Source organism: Cotesia glomerata, linkage group LG2, assembly GCF_020080835.1.
Source record: "Cotesia glomerata isolate CgM1 linkage group LG2, MPM_Cglom_v2.3, whole genome shotgun sequence".
Lineage (NCBI taxonomy): Eukaryota > Metazoa > Arthropoda > Insecta > Hymenoptera > Braconidae > Cotesia > Cotesia glomerata.
Genome location: NC_058159.1, coordinates 26,407,327 through 26,434,092, shown reverse-complemented (window position 1 = coordinate 26,434,092; position 26,766 = coordinate 26,407,327). Strand labels below are relative to the sequence as shown.

Sequence of the window (26,766 nt, the reverse complement as noted above, 5' to 3'; positions counted from 1 at the left end):
GCTGTTCTGCCCACAATCTGAGTCAGGGAGACGTAGCGTAGGCTTTACATGAGACATTAATGCTGTGGAACAGTAGTCATTATACAGTTGATAGCTGATAGCTGTGCTCGGTTCGTTCAATAACATATAATATAATATAAATGCGAAACCGGCTGAACACCTGTGCGTCCCACACATGATGCCGTCGCATCGACAGCGACAGATAGATACAGATATATTCTACCTCGATGACATACAAACGGCTATTTTATTTCCTCATGCATCATGCGATCCGTATATTAATGTTTGTATTATTGATACACTCGGAGATTATCATCATGATTTATTTACTTTTTTGGTGATTATCGTTATTATTGTCAGTTATTGTCGCCGGGGTTTTATTTTGGGGAGGGTTTAATTAAATGTCCACTTGACACACCAACCGAGTCGAAGGCCAGGTGTCAACCCCATTTACTTTTGCTTTTGATTTTTAGCTTTAGTTTTCGTTTTATTTGTTACATGTCACGTCAGGGGTGGATTAGTCCTCGGTGTAATGAAGTTTTTTTAACGAGCTAAGGCTTATGTTATATTTTATGATGATACTTAGTGTTTTTGGTGTTATATAAAATCAGGGATGCGGATTTTAAAATAAATAATTTTTAATTAAACTACACGGAGAGAAAAATATGGTAATCATTCCTATAATTTTAATGAAATGTTTTTCTATACCATTTTAGGAGCGATTAATGTAATTAATGTAATAAGAAATAAAATTGTCGAAAATTTTTAACAAATTAATTTCTTATTATAACATTGCTCATTTTTTTAAAAATAAATTTTTTCCCTTAGTGTAGGTCACATGCTACATATATTTAATGAGATTTATCAAATTAATATAATTTCAAGAGTCTAAACTCCAAAATCCCAAAGTCTTAGAACAGGTTTGATTGAAATTTTCCTTTAAGATCCCTGATAAGTATAAATATACGCGTATTGAGTTTTGCATATAATATTTAACATCAAAGCATCTCCGATGAATGAACCGACGATACGAGACAGACGACGTCTGAAGATACGTAGGTAAGATGTGGAATATTATATTATACATTAGGTAGGAAATCAAAGGGCGGGTGGAATGGGGAAATGAAGTTGAATAAAAAATTTCCTTTATTATTTTTCATATCAGCCGTTTACTTTGTAGAGTGTATCTTTTATTATCTACAGTACGTCTGTCATTTTTATTTATTTATTTTCATTCCTCTTACTCCATCCTATATTCTACATCGTGTATACAGTATTAATACTTATGATTATGATATTTACATTGATGGATCCGAGTTCTGTTCGGACGTACGAGATCTGAAGGAATGAATTATGGGGACAGTTTGCAAACGATTTGTATCAGCTCAACTTATGCTCCTCGAGAAGTCTCTATGAATATTATACTATACCGTCTGCACATATCACATATATGTATATGTATAATAGTATGACTACGAGATGCAAGCGACCGCTATTCCTCTGCTGTTATAGCCAGCATCGGTCTGGCCCACGGCTAATGTGTATATATGCTTACACTGACAGAGCACATCCTCGTCCGCAAACAGCAGTTTAATTTCGTATGCAAATATCCCGTGAAAACATACATATGTCGAGTTACATTTTTTTCCAATTCTCTCTACCTTTGATATTTAACCTGCAAAAAAAATATTTATAATTATTTTTTTTTTTTTTTTTTATTAACAAAAATGTCCTCGAGGCTTGAAAATATTTTTCACCCGACCATGAAAAAATTTTGATGTGGTCATATATTACCACACAAAGTAAAACACTAATTATTGACAGTATAAAGAAAAAATTGATAATTTTATTTCATTTTTTTTACTGCATTAAAAATTTAATATTGTTGAATTTTTATTCCCATAATAAGTTAATTAATATTTTTTCCAATTAAATTTATATTTTTTAATGATTCAATTATTGAAGCTCTTAATGTGCATGCGTGATTAACTGATTAGTTTATTAAAACTAATAATAATAAATCAAAAATGCTCACAAATAATTATTGATTCTTAATTAATAAAATATATGATTAATTATTAATTATTCAAATAATTTCCAAAGTAGATTTATAAAATTAATTATAAATGAATTTAAATTGTTCTAAAATAATGCCTGGTCAGAAAATTTTTTCAATGGAAAGAATGATTTTAATAGCTTACACAATTTATTATAAAAAAGCATTTTAATAACGACAAAAATAATGATATAATTAATCACGATATTAATGTGATAAATTATGATAATAAAAAGTAGTCGGTGTGGGTTAGAGGATTGCAATGCTCGGGATTAGAGAAGAAGATGTATGCCAATGGAATTTGAACAGCAATGGTGGTTTATAAATGTCACTATCGTTACAAACAGAATAGGGCAGCGAGTTATTAAAGGACTGCGATTAATTATGTCCCGGGTTTCGACACAATGTCCCCGGGGTGGCCGTTCCCGGCCTGGCGAGGCTTTTCCACCCCCTCGTTATGATCTTCCTACTGTATCACCTCAACCCTGCACAGCTTACTCCTGATCCCGAGTTCCATACATAATATAGCTCTGTTTATATGTATTTGTATTCATATACAAATATACATACAGACACCTCGTGCATCAATACATGTTCGTGCTAACAAATGGTCTATGTATTGCTATTATATACTTCATCTCTGCTCCCTACCCCTATTTATGATTTTTCGCCAACAAGATGATGATTTAATGGGACTAGATTTAGCTTCTTTCAATCTCTTGATATTCAAATTTAAATTTTTACATTGATTAAAAATTAACGTTGTTAAAAAAAAACTCTTTAATTAAATCAAACAGATCATTTTATGTTCTTGAATCAGGCAGAAAATTTTTTGAGCCTTAAAATTTTTCAACTTAAAATAAAGTTGTGAAATTCTTCAAAAATTTTATTCTTAAATCACGTTAATTTTTTAATCAATACAATTTTGTTTTGGTTTATCGTAAAAATCATAATTTTTTTGTTAATATTTTCTAAAAAATATTCATAAACAATAAATAACATCAAATTCTATGGATGATTTTATTTTCATCTTTTTTAACGATGCCTTATTATTAGAAACAAAAAAATTTTAATTTTTAATAAAACATCAAATTTATTCCATCAGAAATTAATATAATATTATCTGCTTACAAATAAAAACTAAAAAAAAATATATAAACAACCTTTTTACGACTACTTGTGTAGTGTGTATTTTAATAAAGACGAATAAATAAAAATAAGGTAATAATAATAGCAATAATTCAAAGTTTAGCATTTAGTAAGCGTCGCTAACGCATTTTAATAAAGATCGTAAAGTTTAAAAGGTCTGTTTACAACTCGGGGCTTTTAATGGCCTTCATGTGCATAATGTGCATAATGCTAAAGGACGAGCTTATTTATCACACAGGAAATAATGCTTACTACCCACTACTATCCTCATATCACACTGGTGTAGTGAATAGTGCTCAGTACTACTCAGTAGAGCAGTATAGTTGAATTGTTCTAAAGCAAACTAACCATCTCTGCTCTACTCTTGCCGTTATCATTTCTGAGAATTAAACAACTCCTTCTTCAGCTCAGATCTCGACTATTATCATTATCATTATCATAATAATTATAATTTCTTCTTATAATTAAAACCTTAATATATACAAACAAAAATTATTTTATTCACTCACAAAAAGCTGATTTAATTTTCGGAACATTGTTTGACTCATTAAATTTTATAATATACAATATACATAATTATAATATAATATATGAGAAATTCTTATATTAATATAGTTTATACGTGAGGATATATGAGAAATTCCTCTTCAATTTTCCAACTTAATTATGTCGGGCTGCCTTTGATAACAAACGCTGAATTTTTGAGGTTTTGAGTTATGTTTAATTTAATTTTAAATAAACTCAAATTCTAGTCTTGAAGTTATTGCATTGTTTTGCATGAAATGATTTTTATTATCTCGTAACTTTGTGAATAAGTAATTCAAAAATTATTAGTCTAAAACATTTTCTCAAATCACGTAGAAGAAAACACTTCAACACTGAGATGGCCCTTCAGTATTATTTTCATATTAAACTATACATAAAAATGGCGTTTCTTGTGTCAAAATTCGTCACAGAAGAGACCAACGATCATATTTGTAAATTTTTTTTGAGAAAAAAAAATATTGTAAAATAATACAAAATTATAAGCATAGAAAAGAGAAAATTTAAATAATAGGAACTTTATGTGTTAAATATTTTTAGAAATTTATTTTACTCATTTAACAGCCGGTTATACAAACTCAAACTATGTAATAATGAAACATAACGTTACAATTGCGATGATAAATTTAGAAGATAATGCCGTTGCTTTCTACTTAGTTATTATTATTATTATTAAATAATTTTCAGTCTCCTCGTATTTATTCGAATTACCCGTGAATTTTTTGATGTGGCTTGACATGAAAATAAGCGATATTAAGAAAAATATTTGGCTTGATATTCTTTTGCATAGTTTTCTAATGAAATAAAAAATATTAAATATTAAATCAAATAAAGTTAATTAATATACAACGAATATGATTAAAGTCCGATGGAACGAAATTGTATTTAAAAAAAATACATATATTGTAACAATGTATAATATAATCTCAATGAAAAGTATTTTTAAAAACGAAAAAAAATTTTTTTAAGAAGCTTACATGTCATAGGTTTCGAATTTAAGTAACTAGATAACTGTTCAATCAATTTTTGTTGAAGAAGATACGATAATTCACGAAAAAATTATTGAAAAAGAAAAAAAAAGGCTTAAAAGTTTAATTAATGTAATGAAACGAATAAAATCTTTCTATTTGGTCGTCTGGTGACTAAACGGGCGCTAAACTCGTGAAAAGATCCCTAGGGCAATATCCTTGCTCGCAAATCACAGCTTAGCGTCTGTATCTATGCGGGACCCGACTACAGACTACAGACTTCAGACTACAGACTGTGTATGCTTCCACTGTTAACTTTTACTGTTATAGCGAATATTTCATGGCGATATTGTAAAATTAAAAAGCATAGCTGGCACCCTACTCAAGCTGAGCATTATCCGAGTGCTCGGGTCTGCTGCGATAATAAGAGGGGGTGTCACGTCACAGTATCCGAGGATGAAGATCATCCCTGGATTTTTTTATTATTTGACTTAACACAATACCTAAGATCCTGTGGGTCTTTTTCATCACACGTGTATCTACACCATATGCCCCGATACAGCAATAAATATAAACATATATCGATTTTAGAGAATTGAAACCCCAGTGGCACGGTTTTAAAGCGAATTTTTTAGGGGACCGGCAAACCGCTATTTGACTTTCATTACGAGTCATATGAGGGATAAATTTATCGGGAGATTTAACAGATAAGCGAATCACATAAGAGAAATAAAGTCAATCCACATGTTATTGTTGAGCCGTCCAATCTTTTATAAATGCTTGAAATTTTTTAGATAAAATTTTTAATTGAAAGTTGATCTGATTAAAAATAAAATGAAATTATTATAATATTCAAAAATTTTTTAATTATTCAACTTTTCATCCAAAAATTTCATCCCAAATTTTTAAAAAAATTTCAAGCCACATACCTAACTTTTGATTTTGTTCTTTAAATTGAACCAGATCTTTTAGTAATTATAAATCAATTCTTAGGGCTATAGTAGGAATTTGGCGAAGAAACGAGGCGTTCAGATAAATTTACAAAATATTAAGAAGTCAGAGAAAAAATAATTAAAAATAATGATAGATTTTCTTTGTCAAATTATTAAATTAAAAAAAATTATGTTTTCTATATTGTGCTTGATTTTTAGTACATCACGTGGTGTATTTTTATCAATTATTATACTAAATAAAAAAAGGCCATTCGGCAGCCGAAATGGAAGTGGATTTCATGATGAATAATAAAAATACTACTAGGGTTGCATACGAAAAAAAAAAAATAAATTTCTGTTTGATTAAACAACAATGACGTCAAAACGAATGCAAAAGTAAAATTTCATTAAATCTGTCTGAGAAAGTCAGTGATTTTTGGCCTAGACTGATAATAAGGTACACAAATTAAAGCTTATTTGATAAGCTTTCAGATACCATTTATATAATTTTAATAAGATATCGCGTTCAATTGTAATTGCACGGAAATACGGTAAAAGTGAAAATTTTTGCGATTTTTGAAATTTTTTAAATTGCTATTATTCCTAAACTATTTAATTTAGAAAAATAAGTAAGTATACAAATTAAAGCTTATTAAATAAGCTTTCAAATGCAATTTACATAAATCCGATAGGATGTCGCGTTCCATTGTTGTTGCACGGAAATAAGGTAAAAGTGAAAATTTTTTGCGGTTTTGAAAATTCTTGTATTGCTCTCATTTCTAAACTAATCGACAGATTTAGCTCATCTTAGATCTTAACCTCAGAAATCATCCTAAGAATAAATATGTTACGTTTTATTGAGATCCGTATAGAATTACGGGAGTTAAAGAAGAGACAATGCCGATTATATCGTATATAGGGGAGGGTGGGGCACAGCGGCCCACTTAAGCTTGTTATTTCTTTTTGTGGTTTCTAACCATTAAATTTGTTTATTTTCCATCTATTTCGAATAAATCAGTCGAAATTTTGCAGAAAATCGAAAAAAAAAAATTTTTTTTTTCTGGGGCATGACGGCCCACTTCACAAAAAAGCATATAAAAAAAATTTTTTTTTTACTGAAGTCATTACTATCAAAGTTTGGAAATTCTCCTCCGAAAAGAAGTCGTCGAGGGAAAACCACGATTTTTATGAGTCTTAAGTATCATCAAGAACTCTAAGAAAAAAAAGATCAAAATGAAGCAAAAAAAAAGGACCTCAGTTAAATAAAAAAAAAAAATAAAATAAAATCAAACCCAAAAAATTTGAAAAAAAAAATGCTTAAAATATAAAAATGAGGATATCCATTGTCTTTATGCATTGGACTTTACTCAGAATCCACAGAGTCATGAAATCAGTGTAAAAATTGCAATAAAAAATGGTCTCATGATTTTTGCGTAGGTATTGACAAAGATTATTCCCACAAATATGTCTGTGATCATTGCGAATAATCGTATATCAACGTTCTAAATAGCAAATTTTCTAACTTCATTTTAAAGAATCTTCCATTTGTACGAAAATACAATCAGTTCGAAATTTATTATCACTTTAATAAAGCATTTAAAATTTAAAAAAAATTACCCTCTAAAAAATAAGAAGTTAGACCAATTGCTAATTAGACCGTCGATATCAAATTATCTCGATGTGATTTCTTAATTATCGAAAATTTATATTTCATGTTTGATTCAAAATTTATTTTTTTTAACGTTTTTAAAAAATTATTATAAATTTTATTATAAAGCTGCACAGTAAAAAATTTTTCGTTATTATAACGATTAATTAACAATAATTTGACTGATATTATTGTATTAAAACGAGTCAATCCTTTAATTTAAAATTTAGATGCTCGACAATGTACAAAAAAATTAAATTATTTATGTAAGAGTAATAAATTGAAAATTAAATGGAATTTAATGTGTATTTTTTTAAATGTTACCGTTTGACGGGCTATATCAGTAAAAAAAAAAAATCTGGAAAACGGTTGACCTGCAGGCCATCCCTGGAACTTCTCGCTAAGTACGAACTCATGACGTGCAAGAAATTTTTGAAATTTTATCTATTCTGGTGTTATGCCCACCCGCATTTTTTATTTTGAAATCACCCACGCTAGATGAACTTCTCCATTATTTTTCAAAAATATTGTATTTTGAATTTTGCAAAATTTAGCTAGCCGAATTGGTTTCAATTTTTAAAGAATTTAAGACTTATAACACTGCGAGATTTTATTCATTTAATTATTCAAAAGTTTTACGTAATGTTATCAAAAGGATTAAAAAAAGAAGAATTGTAATAAATATTTTACACGCGTTTTAGGCTGATTAGTTTTATATTTGAGTTTCATAGAATATAAATAATTTAAGGGCTTATTAATCAGCGTTTCAATGATCTAGTAAGCAACATGATAATTTTTTCCACCCGATAGTAATTGAAGTACTATTCCGTTTGAAAAAAAAAAAAACATACCACGTAAGGTCATTATTAAGATAAACGGATTTTAAAATAAATGTAGTGATTTTTCTACGAAGTACTGTGAAGATTTTGATGTAAATAAAAGTATTAGTTTATGTTTATTCATTTAATCCAGCAGGAAAATATAACAAAATGTAAGTATATACACGGAAAGAACAATAAGTCACTGTACATCCTCATATAGTATACTCCGTGGTATCTATAGTGAAAAAAAATTTCAGACTATGGTCAATATCCTTCAAAGTATACTAAATTATTTTTGGACTGTACTCCGTGAAGTCTCCGATTTAATCGATCAATTTTTCTGGTTATATCGCGTAAGATTTCACGGGATATAATCTGAAAAATTATTTCGTGTAAATTGAATTATACTCGGTTGAAATTTGGATTATGCCCACGGTGACTCCGCCATTTTTTTTCCTAGCGCCTGCGCGCAAAGTGCTGTTTATAATTTGTGAGTTATAATCAATCAGCATATTGGACATTAATTAAAATATAATCAGTGAATTATATGAGTGTGTGACTATTTATATATTTTGATATGTAAAAATATTTTTTTCTTAGCTTAACATTTTTAAGTTCGAAGAGTCTAAGAAAAGAAAAAAAATTTTTTTAACCCCGAACTATCGGAAAAATTATGCTTTAATGCTCCTTAAATGTTTTTAATGTATGTAATAATTATTTAAAACAATATTTGACTAACCGAATATTTAAAATACATAATAGATATGATAATGCTAAGTGCGCAGGCACTAGAAAAAAAAATGGCGGAGTCACCGTGGGCATAATCCAAATTTCAACCGAGTATAATTCAATTTACACGTGTTGTGAATCCGAAAGGATTGATCACAACGCTCTCTATATATTAATATAGAATTACATATAAAAAAGATGGCTGCAATAAATGATAGCGGGAAAAACCCAGAAATATTTAAAATATATGTATTTTATTTGTAATAGTATCGGTAAGAAAAATAAGAATCTTTAAAAAATTGTAAACCTTTCTATTTTAAATTCTATTGTTAAGTATGGGAAATTTTCTATCATAAATTTTAGGGTATAGACGAATTTATAATTACCGGAAATTCCCAAGGAAAAACTTATAAAAACTTTTAGTACTGTCCAGTTAGTTTAGACATGCTAAGAAAAAATTTCTTTGTTAAAATAAACCTACGTTAATTGTAATGGTCACTTAGGATAAGATGTCGAACATTTTGGAAATACTCTTTACAATGCTGGGAAAACCCGGAGATCTTTATTTATTACTTTTTTTATTGTCATAATCATTTAAGTAACTTATTTTCCAAAACGTTCGCTTAAAAAAGGGATTGCTCGAGTACTTGAGACTAGGTCATAAAAACCAGGCATCCATGCGGTTTGCATATAGTCTGGGAATGTCAAGTCGCCGTGACGTCATCGCAGCATAGTCCCATTTTTGCCAACTCGAGAAGGGATGCTTGCTGAAGACAGGAGTCGCAGAGGCGCACGCAACTACCCTCACTACCCTCTGGGACTCTCCCACTCCAAAGGTACGAACATCTCAACCAGGGCAGTCGAAAACCAAGGAACAAGAAGACACTTATCAAAAAGCAAGACTGTAGTACACTACGCAAATTTTCTTTTTTCGAAATTATTGTCGGTACTTTTTACTTTGTAACCTATTGAATAATAAATAATAGATTTGCGCGCAAGGCAAATCTAAATTAAACTAAAATAATCTGAGCGTTTTAAATTCATTAAATATTTATATTATTTATTTTAAATTATTCAAATTTAAATCTACTCTCGCGCCTTAATCTATTTACTACGAGTTGAACGCCCTACCGCGTTCCAACGGGCGAATTAAAAGAACTCAATAAATTTACTATAGCCAATTTGGGGCTATACAACACACGAAATAATTTTTCAGATTATATCCCGTGAAATCTTACGCGATATAACCAGAAAAATTGATCGATTAAATCGGAGACTTCACGGAATACAGTCCAAAAATAATTTAGTATACTTTGAAGGATTTTGACTATAGTCTGAAATTTTTAACTTCCCGCTAAGAAAATCTCAGATTTTTAAAAATCGGGAAGTTATTGGTTTTACTCCGTTTTACAAAAATTGAGTTTTCATCAGATCTCGACGTTTGAGGGTCACAAGAAGCTTTCCTGACTATCTCCGTGAGGGTCTCACTATGTCTGTATGTATGTATGTATGTATGTATGTATGTATGTATGTATGTATGTATGTATGTATGTATGTATGTATGTATGTATGTATGTATGTATGTATGTATGTGTGTATGTGTGTGTGTGTGTGTGTGTGTGTGTGTGTGTGTGTGTGTGTGTGTGTGTGTGTGTGTGTGTGTGTATGTAAGTATGTAAACCTCTCATAACTATTGAATGGCTCCACCGATTCGATCGCGGTTGGCGCCATTCAAAAAGGCTTGTCCAAATTTAGATTTTGGATACAATTTGGATCGATTCGGACCGATAGATTTCGAAAAATCTAAAAAAAACTGAAAAAAAAAAATTTTTTTCAAAAGTGGTTTTTTTGGAATAACTTCCGAACGGCTTTATAGATCAACTCCAAAAACTAATTAGCTCTTAACCTTGAAAAACTACGTCGAATGCCGCCAACCGCGTGAAAATCGGTTCATTCATTCAAAAGTTATTGCGGTTTGAAAACTCAAAAAATAGTGTTTTATCAACCTTCTATCAAACTTTTGAGCTTGAAAAGCTCAAAAGCATAGAAAAGTTATTTTTTTGAGCTCGAAGAGCCTAAAACAACATATAAATTGTATTTTTGAGCTCGAAGAGCTCAAAAACGTCGTAAATGCAATTTTAAGCGCCCAGGTATGGAATTAGCAGGAAGTTGCAGGGATGGCCTTCAGGGTCAACCGTTCTCCTAATTTTTTTTCACTATAGATATCACGGAGTATACTATACGAGGATGTACAGTGACTTATTGTTTTTTCCGTGTAGTTAATAGATTCATTACTTAATTCCAATAAAATAATCAATCTTCGTTTATCTATAATTTTCAGATTAACAGTTTATTTTTAAATATTTTGTGCATAAAGATTAAAATTAAATATGTTGTGATGGTTGCGGTAAATGTATTTCTCAATTTTGCCCACGAGGTGGCAGTATAGTAAATTTCATGCGAGAGTTGCGTACACTCGTTTTTATAAGCTTGGGCCTCTTTTCATGTGCTACTGAAATGATCGATTTATATTTTCTGTACATTTAGATGGAAAAGTAATAAGCACATTACGTAAATTATTTTACCATCGTAAAATCAGGAGATTGTTTTAACTGTAGTTTTTTTTTAGTGTAAGCTTGATTTACACTATGAGATTAAATTTGCTTTAGTTTATTGAAAGTAAAGAGAATTCCTCAAATTTATATATCTGCTCAATTCAAAAGTCGGAAAGCGATTGAGAAAGTAAGTGATAACTAAATAAATAAAAGATTCGGGAATGTACATTTGCATTTATTTTATGTATTTTGTGCTGAAAATTATTAAATTTAAATATTTGTTTCACTCATTTTAGTGTCTCCGGAAGAACTTCAAAAGATAAAAGCTGCAGTTAACGCTACCCTGATAAAAAAAAAGTATTGAGACAAAGAAAAAAGTATTGAAAAGTATTGGTTTTTTAGTCAATCCAATACTTTTCAATACTTTTTTCTTTGTCTCAATACTTTTTTTTATTCAGGGTATTAAAGTGCAATTAGGAATTCGTTTAGATGATAAAACAAATTGGAAAACAGTTTCGGTAATTGAAAAATTGGTGTGGTTAATTGTTTGTTAGTAACGAAATTTCTGATTCATTTTATTTTGTAATGTTTTTCAGAAATTGAGACAGCTGGAAAAAGAAGAAGAAAAATTAAAACAACAATTGGAGTACTTCAAGAATTACGTTCAAGCATATCGTGATGATGCAGAAAAATCGCATTTTCATCAACGTAATCAGTATCTTGGTCGTCGTAGTAGAGGATATCCATACTAGTATTTTTAATTATTCAATGTTGTAGTAACTTAATTAATCTTTTAAATATAATGCAGCTTCATGTAGTATCAGGTCAAAAAAAAAGCAAATAAAATATGAACTTTATCGATGCAATCAGTTTTCAGTTTAAAAAACTTATTAAATACATTATTTTTATGCAATAATTATTGAACTTTTTCTTAATCAAATTATCTTTTTACCTAACGCTTTATAAATAAAACGAAATTAAAAACGATACTGATTTAGGATGTTTTGTAGCGCAAACAACAATGATCTTTTTAAAAATTTTTATGATAATTTTCTTCCTCTCTTTTTACGAGTGATAAAAAAAATTGCGCTTGAATCTTAATTGATAATTCATACAAACTGCCGTTTTAAAGCATAGATTTTTTTTTTAAATAGTGAGCAAAAAAATAAATAAATGCATAAATTCAATATTATAGTGAATAATTAATATTATAAAAGTTTTTCTAATGTTTTTAAGTTCGCTGGATTATTGTTTTAAATTAATTAATCATCGTCATTGTTCTTATAATTTATGATTTCGTTAATTTATTGTATGATTATCATAGTAATGAAAATTCAAATGCCAAAATTAGATTATATTATATTTATATTTATTATTATTTTATATTTATTAATTCGTTAGTTAATAAAAAGAGTAGTACATAAAGAATAAGAGTATTAAATATTTAAAATTTAGTTTTTAACATTGAATAGAAAAGTAATTTTTGGTATTTTTAACCTTACAAAGAATTATTTAAAAAATTTTTTTTGTATGATGGTTGATAATTAGTATGAGTAGTTGAACTACGTAACTGTTTAGCAGATTTAATCTCGTAGTACAATTGTCGGTATACGGCAATCTCGTCGTTTAGTTGTTGTATAGATTTCTCTAATTGTTTTATTTTCCAAAATAGAAAAAAAGTTAAATATTATTCATTATACGATTTGATTAGACGATAACAACAAATAATATATCTACTTACTGTTTGAGCTGAAGGTAATTTTTTTTGAGATAAATCCAACATTTTCTCGAGAGTAAAAAATCAATGCTGTATTTTTGACAATCTTTCTTTTTCCGTAATTGTAGCTAGTAATAAATTAATATTTCATAATTTTTTATATAGTCTAATGATCGATTTATCATAATAAATAGCATACTTACGTTCCATCGTTAATTCGCTTTTAATTGGGATTTATATAATCTATAGATAATTTAAAAGCCCACTGTTTGGAATTTAAATCAGCTTTTATTGTGTTGTGGTTGATAAGTCCACAGATTCGGTAGAATTTGGCGCCAAGTTCCGTTCAAATAAAAAAATTGTTATTATATTTAAAATCAGTCGTTTACAAAGGTATTTCACTACTTCTGCCATTAGGTGGCAGCAGAATCGCATCTTTAGTATCTAGACAGTGTATAAGTATAATTGTGATTAGTTAAGACTGGGGTGCTAAATTATAACTTAACACTTCTATTTTAGCTAAATACCTTAAGTGTAAGTGTCTACATCTATAGTCTGGAATTGATATATAGTTTTGAAAGTTTATTTTGATCTTAATTTAAATAAATATTTTTTATTTAAATTTTAATAAAAATAAAAAAAAATTAAAATACAACTGCAAAATTTTGTTGAGAATTTATGTACAAAAAGTAAAGTAAAACAATAAGTCAAGTTGATGAATTGTTAAAGCTTGTTCTTTTTAGTACAAATACATAACCTGTAATTCATTTAAAGTAAATAGATAGATCAAAAATTACATTTAGAAGTTGAAAAACTATCCATACACATGATTGATACAATTATTGAAAAATTTGAAAAGTTGAAAATGGATATCAAAAGTGAACCAGAGAAATTGGAAGTCATCAAGGCTATTTTAGATGGAATTCAAGATATTCTAGGAAATAAATTTCGAAGATAATGCGAATTGGAAGACAGTTTTGGTAAGAAATTGGTGTTGTTAATTATTTAATAGATACGATGTTTGTAAATTATGTTTAAATTAGTCAATATTTCTCCATTTTTGAATTTTATTTCATGAATAACTTAGTTTTAGAAAATTATGTTTCAAGAATTAGACGTTTAGTAATTTTAAATTTTTAAACGTCGAATTTTTTTTTTTTGTTATAAATTAGTTATTAATGAAGTTATAAAAATTATTAAATACATACTAATTTTATTATTATCTTTTTTAATTAATTTAAATTGTAAACAATTTTTTAGAAATTAAGACAGCTGAAAGAAAAAGAGGAAAAATTACAACAAAAATTGGAGTTCTTTAAGAATTACGTTAAAGAATACCGTGAAGATAAAGAAAAATTGCAACGTCGTCGACGTTATCAGTATAACAGTCGTCGTGGATGTCCATATTAATATTTAAAAAATTTAAGTGATGTACTAAGTGAATCCTATTGAAATGTAATTGTAAAACTATTTCATATCGGAGACCATTTATTAAGTATTTTTTCATGTAATAATTGTACTTTCGTCTTTCTATTTGAAGTATTTAATTACTTTTTTTATTCAGCAGTTTTGTGACACTTGAAAAATGTAACGATAGTAGAGTTCTGATAACAAATGTTAAAGATTTTGTTATAATAGTAGTTTCGTTTGCTTTTTTTTTTTTTTTCATGTAATTGTTCATTACTATGTTTTATATTAAACTATGAAATTAGAAAATAATTCTAGTTTATTATGAAATTAATAGTACTTGATCAACTTAATTTATTATTCTTCATAAATACTTACTTTAATTTAATAAATAATAAAAAATAAAAATAATAACAAATATAAAAAAGCACTTTAATTTGATCTTATAACTTATTAATAATGATTATTAAAATTTATAATTGTAAATAATTTTTATCATAACTTAAAAAAGTTTAATTTCACTGTTACTATTAACATTATTTTGTATTCATCGTGAGATGATTATATTAGTGACTAAATCAATTTTACTCTTTAAATTATTTTTATACTAGTGGAAAAAATCCTGTTCATGCCAGAGTTTGAATTCAGTACTTTATTCGATCTAGGCGCCGGTTTTATGCCTTAGACTACTCGGCTATACCGATCGGTAAATATAATAAGTTGATATAATTTTTGTTAAATTAATTACAATAAAATAATATTCATTAAGTTATCATTGTATAAGCAATAAAAAAAAATAGCTGATTTATGCTTTTGAGCTCTTCGAGCTCAAAAGTCTTATCAAAGTTCGATGAAACACAATTTTTTTAAATTTCAAACTGTTATAACTTTCGAATGAATCAACCGATTTTCACGCGGTTGGCGGCAATCGATGTAGTTTTTTAAGCTCTATAAAAAAAGTAGCTGCTTTTTGCTTTTGAGCTCTTCGAGCTCAAAATTTGATAATACACGATTTTTAACTTCCCGCTAAGAAAATTGAAAATTTTTAAAAATCAGGAAGTTATTGGTTTTACCCCGTTTTTCGAAAATCGAGTTTTCATCAGATCTCGACGTTTTGAGGTCCTAGGAAGCTTCCCTGACTATTCCCGCAAGGGTGTCACTATGTCTGTATGTGTGTGTGTGTGTGTGTGTGTGTGTGTGTGTGTGTGTGTGTGTGTGTGTGTGTGTGTGTGTGTGTGTGTGTGTGTGTAAGTATGTAAACCTCTTATAACTTTTGAACGATTGAACCGATTTCATCGCGGTTGGTGCCATTCGAAAGGGCTGGGCCAAACTTAGATTTCCTGGAAATTTGGACCGATTCGGACCGATAGATTTTGAGAAATTTGGAGAAATCTAAAAAAAAATTTTTTCAGAAGTGGTTTTTTTGCGATAACTTTTAAACGGCTCTACCGATCGATTCCAAAAACTCATCAGCTCTCAACCTTGAAAAACCACGTCGATCGCCGCCAATCCGGTCAAAATCGGTTGATTCGTTCGAGAGATATCGTGAACGAAAGAAAACTAAAAAAATGGTTTTTTCGGAGTTACTCCGAAATTTATAGTTTGACCAATTGAAACTTAGAAATTCTTTATAAGGCTTAAAAAACTGCGTAGAATGCTGCCAAACGCGTAAAAATCGGTTCATTCATTCAAAAGTTATTGCGGTTTGAAAATTCAAAAAATAGTGTTCTATGAAACTTCTATCAGACTTTTGAGCTCAAAGAGATAGAAAAGGTATCTTTTTGAGCTCGGAGAGCTTAAAACAACACACAGATTGTATTTTTGAGCTCAAAGAGCTCAAAAATGGCGGCCAGGTATTAACGGAACTAGCGGGAAGTTGCAAGGATGGCCTTTAGGGTCAACCGTTTTCCTAATTTTTTTATTTTTCAAGCTGCTATAACTTTTAAATGAATCAACCGATTTTCACGCGGTTGGTGGCGATCGGTGTAGTGTTTTAAGCTCTATAAAAAATTTAGAACAAAAAAATTGATCTGATGAAAAATTTCGAAGTTATTACAAAAAAAAACACTTTTTTCGACAACGATATCTCACGAACGCATCAACCGATTCTGACGTTTTTGGTGGCGATTGATGGGGGTTTTCAAGGTTAAGAGCTAATTAGTTTTTGAGACCGATCGGTTCAGCCAATTCGGAGATATTTAAAAAAAAAAGAAAAAAAAACAACTTTTTTTTTACATTTTTTGCATTTTCTCGAAATCTACCGGTCCGAATTGGTCCCAACTCACAGGAAATTTAAGTTTAGCAAAGCCCTTTCGAATGACACCAACCACGATGAAATCGGTCAAGTCGTTCAAAAGTTACGAGAGGTTTACATATACACACACACACACACACACACACACACACACACACACTCACACACTCACAGACGTTCGGACATCATCGTAAAAATAGTCATGAAAGCTTCTTAGGGCTTCCAAACGTCGAGATCTGTTGAAACCTCGATTTTTGCAAAACGGGGTGGAAATAATAACTTCCCGATTTTTCGAAAATCTTTGATTTTCTTAGCGGGAAGTTAAAAATATCGCCTTAAAATGACACACCCTAATATATATATATATATATATATATATATATATATATATATATATATATATATATATATATATATATATACATACATCCACCCCAGTCCAAGCTATCTAATAATTTTTTCTCGCATATTCTATAAACTCACATTAAGATGATCCTCTCCACATTCCTTTCTCAATCCTTTCCTACCAATATCTTGTTACGTGAATGTGGAACGCTTCACGTAATAATTACCGTAACTCCTATTCTTTTCCGCTTCACAGCATTATTTATATTTGTACATATATAAACTTTTGACCATATGCATTTTCTGAATCCGCTTGACGAGCTGAGTCGAAATATAGCAAAAATTTTCAAAAGTTCCGTCATGAGGACCAATGCAATAGTTAGATTTCTATGAAATTTACTAAAAAGAAGAAATGCAGGAAATTTTAATTTGAATATTAAAAGGTCGCTTAAAAAAATCTAACGTAATGCACTAATGAATTAAAAAAAAATTATGAGTGACCTTTCAAAATTTAAATTTTGAACTGAAACTTTCAGGAACTTATTTTTTTTTGGTCTATAAAATTATGACGTAACGAGAAAAAAAATTAAAAAAAAATTCGATTTCTGACGATTTTTGAAATTTCAAAAAATTTGGAGCGACCTCTTAAAAATTTTTTTTGTTTACAACCTTTGGAGAGAGCTCTTAAAACATCAAAAACTAACATTTTTTTACTCGAGACAAATAAAAAATAGTTATACATCCAAAACAAATGACTCTTCATTGATTTCTAAGCTAAAAATTCCCTTTACTATTCCACAACATTAAAAAGACACATAATTAATTAGCAATGTAAATACGCAAATATTTATCATCGACACAAATTTACTTTCGGTAATAGAGGTTACGAAGCAATACAAATTACAATAGCTATAGTAGACATATACTGCATAGTATACAACGATGAATAAGCGAGAATAATCACAAGGGGCTTCTATTCACATTTCTCTTGTTATGCGAGAGCATACTCTCTCAGTCTTATTATTGAGTACGAGTATAGAAGTATAGGGTCGGCCACGTACCATCACGGATGTCTACATACTTACATTCGCACATACGTCACACAAGGTTGGTACCTCCGAGTCCTAAATTCTCTCTTAAAGCCCGACTGACAAGGGAGCAATTTGCCAGTTGTTTAAGTACCAAGTGTTAAGTGCTCTGTCGTTTATGTTTCGCCATTATTGTTTTATGTTTTCGACGCCCCCGTGCCGGGGCATCGGTTTCAGAGGCATATCTTTACGCGAGCATACAACCGCGATCACACATACATTAACCTCTACACACATATTATGCATCATTACAATTGTTATTGTTGAATCACACATTCGCAGAAAAATTTTTAGTACTTTGCAGTGTAGCAATTGAATAACACAAAAATAATGATAATATTTTATTAAAGACTCCGGTAAATTTTATTGATATTAACTTTGGAAAGTATTTTTGTTACTGATAAATAGTAAAGCAGCATTTGACGATTTTAATGCAATCCAGGAATTTTTCTTATAAATTAAACAGTAAATTAAAAAAAAAATGTTACATTGCTAATTAAGATTGATTTAATTCTCTACGACAAAACTTTACTCAAGTCGTTGAAATCTTAATTTAAAGTTCTCACTTTATTCGAGGATTAAAAATGTCTGTGTCAAAGGAACTTTCGGTAGTAGTAGTTTCTATGATAAATATCTCGACATCATGTTAGGTTATACGGTTGCATGAAAGTTTAACTGATTAATTAAGATTTTTGTTTTGAAACCTGTATTTTCTTTTTGCTAGCGTTAGTTGCTGTTATTGTTAATGTTAGCGTTAGTATGAAACATGAAACTCAGAGCAGACGTGAATAAGTAATATTCGCCGTGAAGGTGACGATGGTGATGAGAAGACTGTAAATGTGACGTGTTGAAAGGAATTTAAGCTAAAATTCTGTCGAGTTAAGATTTTCATGGACATTTTGCCGCGGTAGTAAAGCAAAGTTTAATCATCTGTCGGATTAACACGTGAATTTCATTTTGTTTTACGACTCGAGACCCCCAATGGACGACCAGTCTTCGGGGGCTTTAAATCTCGGGGAAGAATTTTTATTAAAGTTTATGGTGATACATGCTAATATCTATGAATTTTGTTAAGTTAGAATTTTATTTTATGGGTCATTTATTGGCTGTAAAAATTAATTGGATCATTTAGTATTTGGGTGGGTTTGGGTTTTAAATCGATGAGTCATTAATTGATAAGGTAGGTTGATATAATTTTAGAAAAAAAATTTATTTTCAAAAAAGTTAAAAATTTTTTTTAAATACATTTTTAATTGAAAAAAAAAATATTGTTGGGATCAAAAAATGATTTTAAATAAAAATCTTGGACTATATATTGTAATAAGAATAAAAAAATGATTAAAGTAAAAAAATTTTTATTGTAAAGTTTTATTAAAAAAAATTATTGAAAATAAAACAGAAAAAAAAATGTAATACTGATTAATTGTAAAAATGTAAAGCTGATTAATATTCGATCAAAATTTTGTACGAATAATGTAATGAAGAATAAACGACTTTTAGAAATTATTTGAAGAAAAACTTAAAAATAATTTTATTTTTTTAATTTCCTCAAACAATTTTAAACTCAAAAGTTAAAAATTTTTTTTAAATAAATTTTTAATTGAAAAAAAAAATATTGTTGGGATCAAAAAATGATTCTAAATAAAAATTTTGGACTGTTGTAATAAGAATTAATAAAAAATATGATTAAAATATAGAAAAAACTTTTTTGTAAAATTTTATTAAAAAAAATTATTGAAAAAACAGAAAAAAAAATGTAATACTGATTAATTTTAAAAATGTAAAACTGATTAATTTTCGATTAAAATTTTGTACGAACAATCTAGTGAAGAATAATGAAAAGACTTTAGAAATTTTTTTAAGAAAAAATTCAAAATCATTTTTTTTTTTTAATTCATCGAATTATTTCAGCCTCAAAAGTTTTGAACACAAAAAATAGAATTAATAATTTTTCTACAAAGAAGCTGCAATTAATAAAAATCAAAATAAAATAAATAACATCTGAGGGAATAGTGAGACAAAAAAAAGTAAATTTTTCAATTTTCTATCCTACAAAATAAATATACCAGCAAAGTCAACAAAAAAATAATTGAAGCAATAAAAGTGAAAAATAATTAAATGCAATATGAATGAATAAGCGGTGAGTATAAACATATCTCTTGATACATTTGCGGACGACGGTGGCACTCACGCACGTACCAACCAGCGTCCCAGCACGTTTTGACCCCCGACACATCTATTGTTTCAACCATACACCCGCATATCCAGCGCAATATATTTCCGCAACCCTTATTGCTGAGGGTAGTTTGTCATGTTAATTTTGCTTTCGCGAATCCGTGAGGGTGGCTGAAGCTTTTAACGCACTGCCACCGTCCGCTTCTTTCTCTCATTCTCATTCTCATTCTCATCCTTCTGCTCCTTCTCGTCACTTCTATCTTTCTCTGTATATATTTTATTACACACTCACACAGTCATGCACCCGGACTCGTCTATCTACACATAGAGATGCAAATCCATCCCCGACGACGCCGCCGATGAAAGGGTTAACTCAACTGTCGGTCATTAATATGCTAATAGTTTTCGAGTTTCGAGATTCTGGCTTATGAGAGTTATTATCGCTGCGTAATGACCCGAAAGTATTTTTAACGGAAGGGTTACCTCGTGGTTCCGGTCCACGACATTTTATACTTTTTTATTTGTTTTCATTAAACTTTATATTTATTGTCCCGACTATCAATGAGTCTTTCCATTCAATTGATTTTTATTTATTGGATTTTTAATGAAAAGTTTGTTAGTTATTTTTTTTTGGACGAAATTTTATAGTTCAAAAAATTAAAGAAAATTTTAAATAAAAATTCAGTCAAAATAAATTCATAATTTACATAAAATTTTATTGGTCACATTTTTTACAAATACTTAAAACAAATAGAAAAAAAATAAAATATTAAAATTATGCTTAGTTTTTATCATAGAAAAATTAATTACTACTAAAAAGTCAATATTAAAAAATTATCAATAATTTTTTTCAATCAAGCAGAATTTTCCTCACCTGAGTTTATTTTTAGACTGTTTATTTTAAAAATATGAAACTTTTTAAACAACTCTAACGCTAAGTACGGGTTAGTATTTTCTAATTTCGTGAACTCGTGACTATTAACAATATCTTCTGCTACGGTACCAAAAAACTCCATGGCGTAATTCTTCAAATTTTTAGCAAAGTGGCGATCCGCTAGACTTATTATTTCAATAAAGTTTTCACGATTTAAAGACCTAGTGAGTGACTCCTCGCAAATTATTTTTAAAGTTTCAAGCTGAAACTTATCAGCAGCCTCCAACACTTCAGCAGCATCATCACCCAGGTTATGAGCTCGATCAGTGTAAATAAATCTCAATACTTTTTCAAAAATTGTGGATTTAATATCTTCTAGCAATAAATCCTTCTTAGTTGTGTCCTGGCTGAGCAGTGCTGCTAGAAATTGACTGCGCATTTTGAGAAAAATTTTGTGAGCTGGGAATCTTCGGCCCTCGACAACAATAGTAATATCAGTGTCGTCTTTACTCCAGTATAATCGTTCCAAATCGTCGGCTAATGAAGTTTTTGACGAATTGTAGAACTTTGGACTTTTACTCTTAATTGAATTTTTAATTAAATTTCTCTCTGAATTTTTGTTCAAATTTTTTTTCGAATCTTCACTGTGATTTTCTGATGCATTTTCTTTTAGACTCTCACTTAAATTTTCACTTTTGATTGTTAATACACCACGGTCTTCGTTATCATCGATAACACTAACTACGGTGTCTAAAGTTAAAGTATCTTCGGGTAAAAACTCTAACCTATTTTCCAGCAACCATCTTTTAGGGACTAAAACATCGAAACCCCAAATCGCTTTAGGGGAAAATTGATATTGAAAATGATTCATCAAAAGTTGTTGCCGTCTGCAGTTTACTAAAAAAAACTTCACTTTCGCGTTGAATATGTGATTACTCATGTTTTGCACGTGAGCCGATATGAAATCTTTAAATTGAGATGCACTGTTATTGTTCACACGTATAGAAACCTGCCACTTATCTCCAAGTTTAGTACTGGTAGAAAATTCAGATGACTCAAAAGTACAATTAGGTTTATCGAACGCCAAAATATGCGATGTTACTTGCGGCACTTTGTTTTCTATCACTTTTATTGTTTCAGAAAAGTTACATTTTGTTTCCATCTTGAAATTTAATCACTTCACTACTACAAAAAATCACAAAATTTTAGTAGAAAATAAATTTTATTTTAATTATAAGTTTTAAAATTTAATTTTAAACGCTTGATAGTGAAATAGTAATAAAGCGTGTAAAAACGTAAACATACGTGACTATATTTCGGAGAATGACTAAAGTCAAAACTATGTGGGTGCGCTTTCTGCCATCTATAGATGCATGGGGAAATAAATAGTCAAAGTCGTAACTTATTATAAGCTTTTAGATTACTAAAAATACATTTTGATAATTTTTATTTATAAATTTCCAATATAAACAAATTTTGGGTATAAAAATATCAAATAGATAAATGAAATTAATAATTTTTTTTGAAAATTATTATGTTGAATACTGTTATATATTGTGTAAAAAAGTATACACATTTACGAGACATGAAAATTCTACCTGGCTTAAAGTTGGGTGATTTTAACTCAAGACATTGAATAGTTTGTATACTGTGAATTTTTCTATACTAAGATTTTTAAAATTGAGCAATAGTCAACGTTTCTACTATATGTTAATAGAACAGTCAACGAGAAAAATGACATGATATATGAATGCGGCAAATTACCAAAATGGCGGCTATTTAATAATAAATGAGGAGTTGAGTTTGAAAAGGGTATCTTTTCATTTTTGATTATAATCATGGAAATAATATATATTTTGGATATATTAAAAATATATGTCATTTTATATTTTGAATACAAATTAAAAATATTTATTATATACGTGAAATATATAAAAATATATTTCACGTATATCTTAAATATATTCTAATTACAGTACTTTTGGCCGTTTTTTGTATATAAAAAATATATTTCTGATGTAAGAAAAATATACGCAAAATATATTTTTTTTGTATGATAAATATAAATGTCGAATATATAAAAAATATACTCAGAATGTATTTTAAATATGAGCAGCTTTAGATAATGAAAATATTTTCCAGACTATATTTTTTATATATTTTAAATATACGTAAAATATACTTAAAGTCTATAGAACAAAATTGACAGCCCGAGATTTTGGATTTTGTTAACTTGAGAACATTTGCAAGTGCATGTTTACAATGTTTGTTCCGGAAAACTTTAAACTAGGCCAGTTTCTTGTACAGTTTAAAATCTCGGACTGTCAATTTTGTCCTATAGACTTAAAGTATATTTTAAGTATATTTTAATTATATTTAAAATATATAAAAAATATAGTCTGGAAAATATTTTCATCAAATAAAGCTGCTTATACTTAAAATACATTCTGAGTATATTTTTTATATATTCGACATTTATATTTATCATACAAAAAAAATATATTTTGCGTATATTTTTCTTCTATCAGAAATATATTTTTTATATACAAAAAACGGCCAAAAGTACTGTAATTAGAATATATTTGAAATATACGTGAAATATATTTTTATATATTTCACGTATAAAATAAATATATTTTATTTATATTCAAAATATAAAATGATATATATTTTTAATATATCAAAAATATGTATTATTTTCATGAGACATAAAAAACTGGTTATCTTTAATTATAAATATTTTTATTGAACTTTTTTATTTTAGCTATAAAGTGTTATCGATTATGAAGCTACAATTCGATTTTCATGTATAGTCCAGTTGAGAAGAGGCAAAATAAAGACGTTACTTGGTAAAAATCGCTAAGAAGAAATTACTTTCACAGAATGATCCAAAATATGCTAAAACTACGACATCCGAAAAAATCCAACAAAAAAGTGCGTTGCGAGTCTATTTTTTTATAACAAAACGGTCAAAATAGTAGTTTTAAGCAAATATATGATCAACTGTAGTACCCAGATGAAAAAATTTTTCGTAGTAGTATGTAGTTAAGACTAATGGATAAAATAAGTCAATCAGTAGACTCCTACGTGCTATAAATCTTTAATTATCTGAAAGTTAATAAATTTTCTCCGCAAGGTAATGTTTTTGTTGATCCGCCATATTGCTTGGCGTCGAAAATTGTATTGCGCATGCGCAGCACGCGCGTGCACCTATTCAAATTCAAACGCTGAGAAATAACTCCAAACTTTTTCAGTGAACTATATTTTTATTCAAAGAAAAAAATTAAATAGTTTTGAAATTTTTACATCAATAATTAAAAATTAATTAAGAAATTCTTATTTCTTTGTATTTAACAAAATTTAAATACTATATTAGCATTAAATGAATTTCTTTACGAGTTGAAAATAATGATTTTCTTTCAGCTCTGTCTATCCTTATACTAAATGTTATTGTTAAATTGTATACTTACTGTCAGGCAAATTTCCGTTTAAAAATTGATCCAACATCATGGGGCTGGATGAACAATGGTGATATTTTGAAACCAATCCGTATGGATAAAGTTGTTGCTCCTCCAGAATTGTTAGATTTAATATCTTGCGGGTGTAAAAAAGGATGCAGTCATAACGCGTGTAACTGCAGAAAGTTAGGCTTAAAATATTCTCACGCTTGTTAAAGTTGTGCTGGAGTATCATGTACGAATTCAGAAGCTTCATCAATCTCTACATCAGGAGCAGACGACTACGATTCTGATAATGATTGCTTGGACACTGAAAACACGGATACAAACGAAAAAGAAAAGTTACGAGATCTTCCCGAAACTTTGGATAACTACGAAAGTTCTGATAGTTCTGACGATGAAATTTAAATTTAAATTTATTTTAGTGTACTTTTGAATTAGCATTTTTTTATTGTTACTGCTTTTATTGTAAATGTGATAAACCAATTGTTGAAATTAATAAATAATATACATGCTCTAATTTATTTAAAATTTGATTAAGGTAAAGGACCCAGTTTCTGACCTTTTTAGAGTGACAGTTGGAGTTATACAATAATAATAAATATAAATTTTAACTTAAGAGACAATTAATAACTTTATCAACTAGTTTATAGTTTTCAAAATAAAGTCGAATGCGTAAAATAATTATTTTAATTGAATAAATAATTTAAATCGACGTTTTAATAATTGACATCTAAGACATCGGTTTCTGACCCTCAGAATTTCTTATTTGGCAGTTTCTGATCCTGACAGTGGTGTAGTTTCTGACCCTTAAATTAAATTATGATTACGTTATATAAAGTACTTTTATTAAGTTTAAATAAATTAAAATCATTAATTAGATTAAAATATCAAATATTTATTATTAAAAAAGAAGTTTTTTTACATTTTAACTAATTAATAATTTAAGTTATGCAACGCAACACTTAAAAATATAAAAAATTAAAATTAATTTGAAAAATTACTCCTTATTTTTTTTTTTACGAACTTATTTTTCTTTTTTTTTTATAATTTTTTCTATTTCTTTCATACTTTATTTTGTAATCTTTTAGCTTTTTGGGGGTTTTTGGGATATTAAACTTCTTGGCAGCTCTTCGCACAGGAATACCTGCCTTCACTTCATCCAACGCCAGACCCAACTGTTTCTCATCGTAGCTAGTTTTTTTTTTTAACTCCTAAATAAAAGAAAAAAAAGTTAATTTTGTTATAAAAATATTATTCAACTAAAACCGTTATAATAATTTAAATACTAACGAAATTGACATTATTTTAACCATAATTTTTACAATGACAGTATTACTCCAAAAATGTGCTTTCAAGGCCTTTAAATATAATTTTTTATTGACAAAAACTAATAATGAATGTTAGTTTATCACTACACATTATGAAAAATAATAACTAATCCAAGATTATTATGAATATTACTATTTTTAGATTTAATGCACATGTCACTAAACAGATAAACTTACTTGTTATAGGTTAAAACTTGAGGGTCAACAACTGCATCATACCTTCAGAATTGATCCTAGTTATTGACCCTCATATTTTAATAATAAAAATTATTCTAATGTGTATTATAAATATTTTAACATAAATTGTAATTAAATATTAACCTGTATATATATTTTTAATTACATTTCTATACTTTCATGGTGAATATTACCCAGATCGAATCGTCGTACTTACTAACGTAAACGGCTTAGATAACAACAAAAAAATGGCTTCCACGGTCACTGCTGGTTTAAAATTTTTTTTTTGTTCACTTAACACTTTTTATACTTTTTCAATTGCTATTCATTAGTCACAGAATTACTTACTTTTAATTGAGAAAACATTTTTTTTTTCTTATTTAAAATATAGTTTTTTTATTAACTTATAAAGAAGTTAAAAAGGTCAGAAATTGGAGCAGGGTCAATAACAGGGTCCTTTACCTTATACTAAAAAAATGTATAGCATTTAATTATAAAAATTATAAATTTCTTTAAATAAACTTTATTGAGTGAAATAT

The 26,766-nt window shown here is 28.5% G+C and overlaps 1 protein-coding gene across 1 annotated transcript; it reads right to left on the bottom strand.

Annotated features, from left to right (window-relative positions):
- Nucleotides 1-1,128: 1,128 nt before the first annotated feature.
- Nucleotides 1,129-21,860, bottom strand: LOC123258644 (speckle-type POZ protein-like). The gene is made up of 2 exons (XM_044718785.1): nt 21,262-21,860; nt 1,129-1,675 (listed from the first exon to the last, which is right to left on the bottom strand). Exons 1-2 carry the CDS (start codon nt 21,698-21,700, stop codon nt 1,671-1,673), a joined length of 444 nt encoding a protein of 147 aa, XP_044574720.1. The 5' UTR covers nt 21,701-21,860; the 3' UTR covers nt 1,129-1,670.
- Between the last annotated feature and the right edge of the window lie 4,906 nt (nt 21,861-26,766).

Excerpts from the sequence above, each read along its gene's own strand:
- LOC123258644 (XM_044718785.1), bottom strand. The coding sequence starts at position 21,700 with ATGCGCAGTCAATTTCTAGCAGCACTGCTCAGCCAGGACACAACTAAG.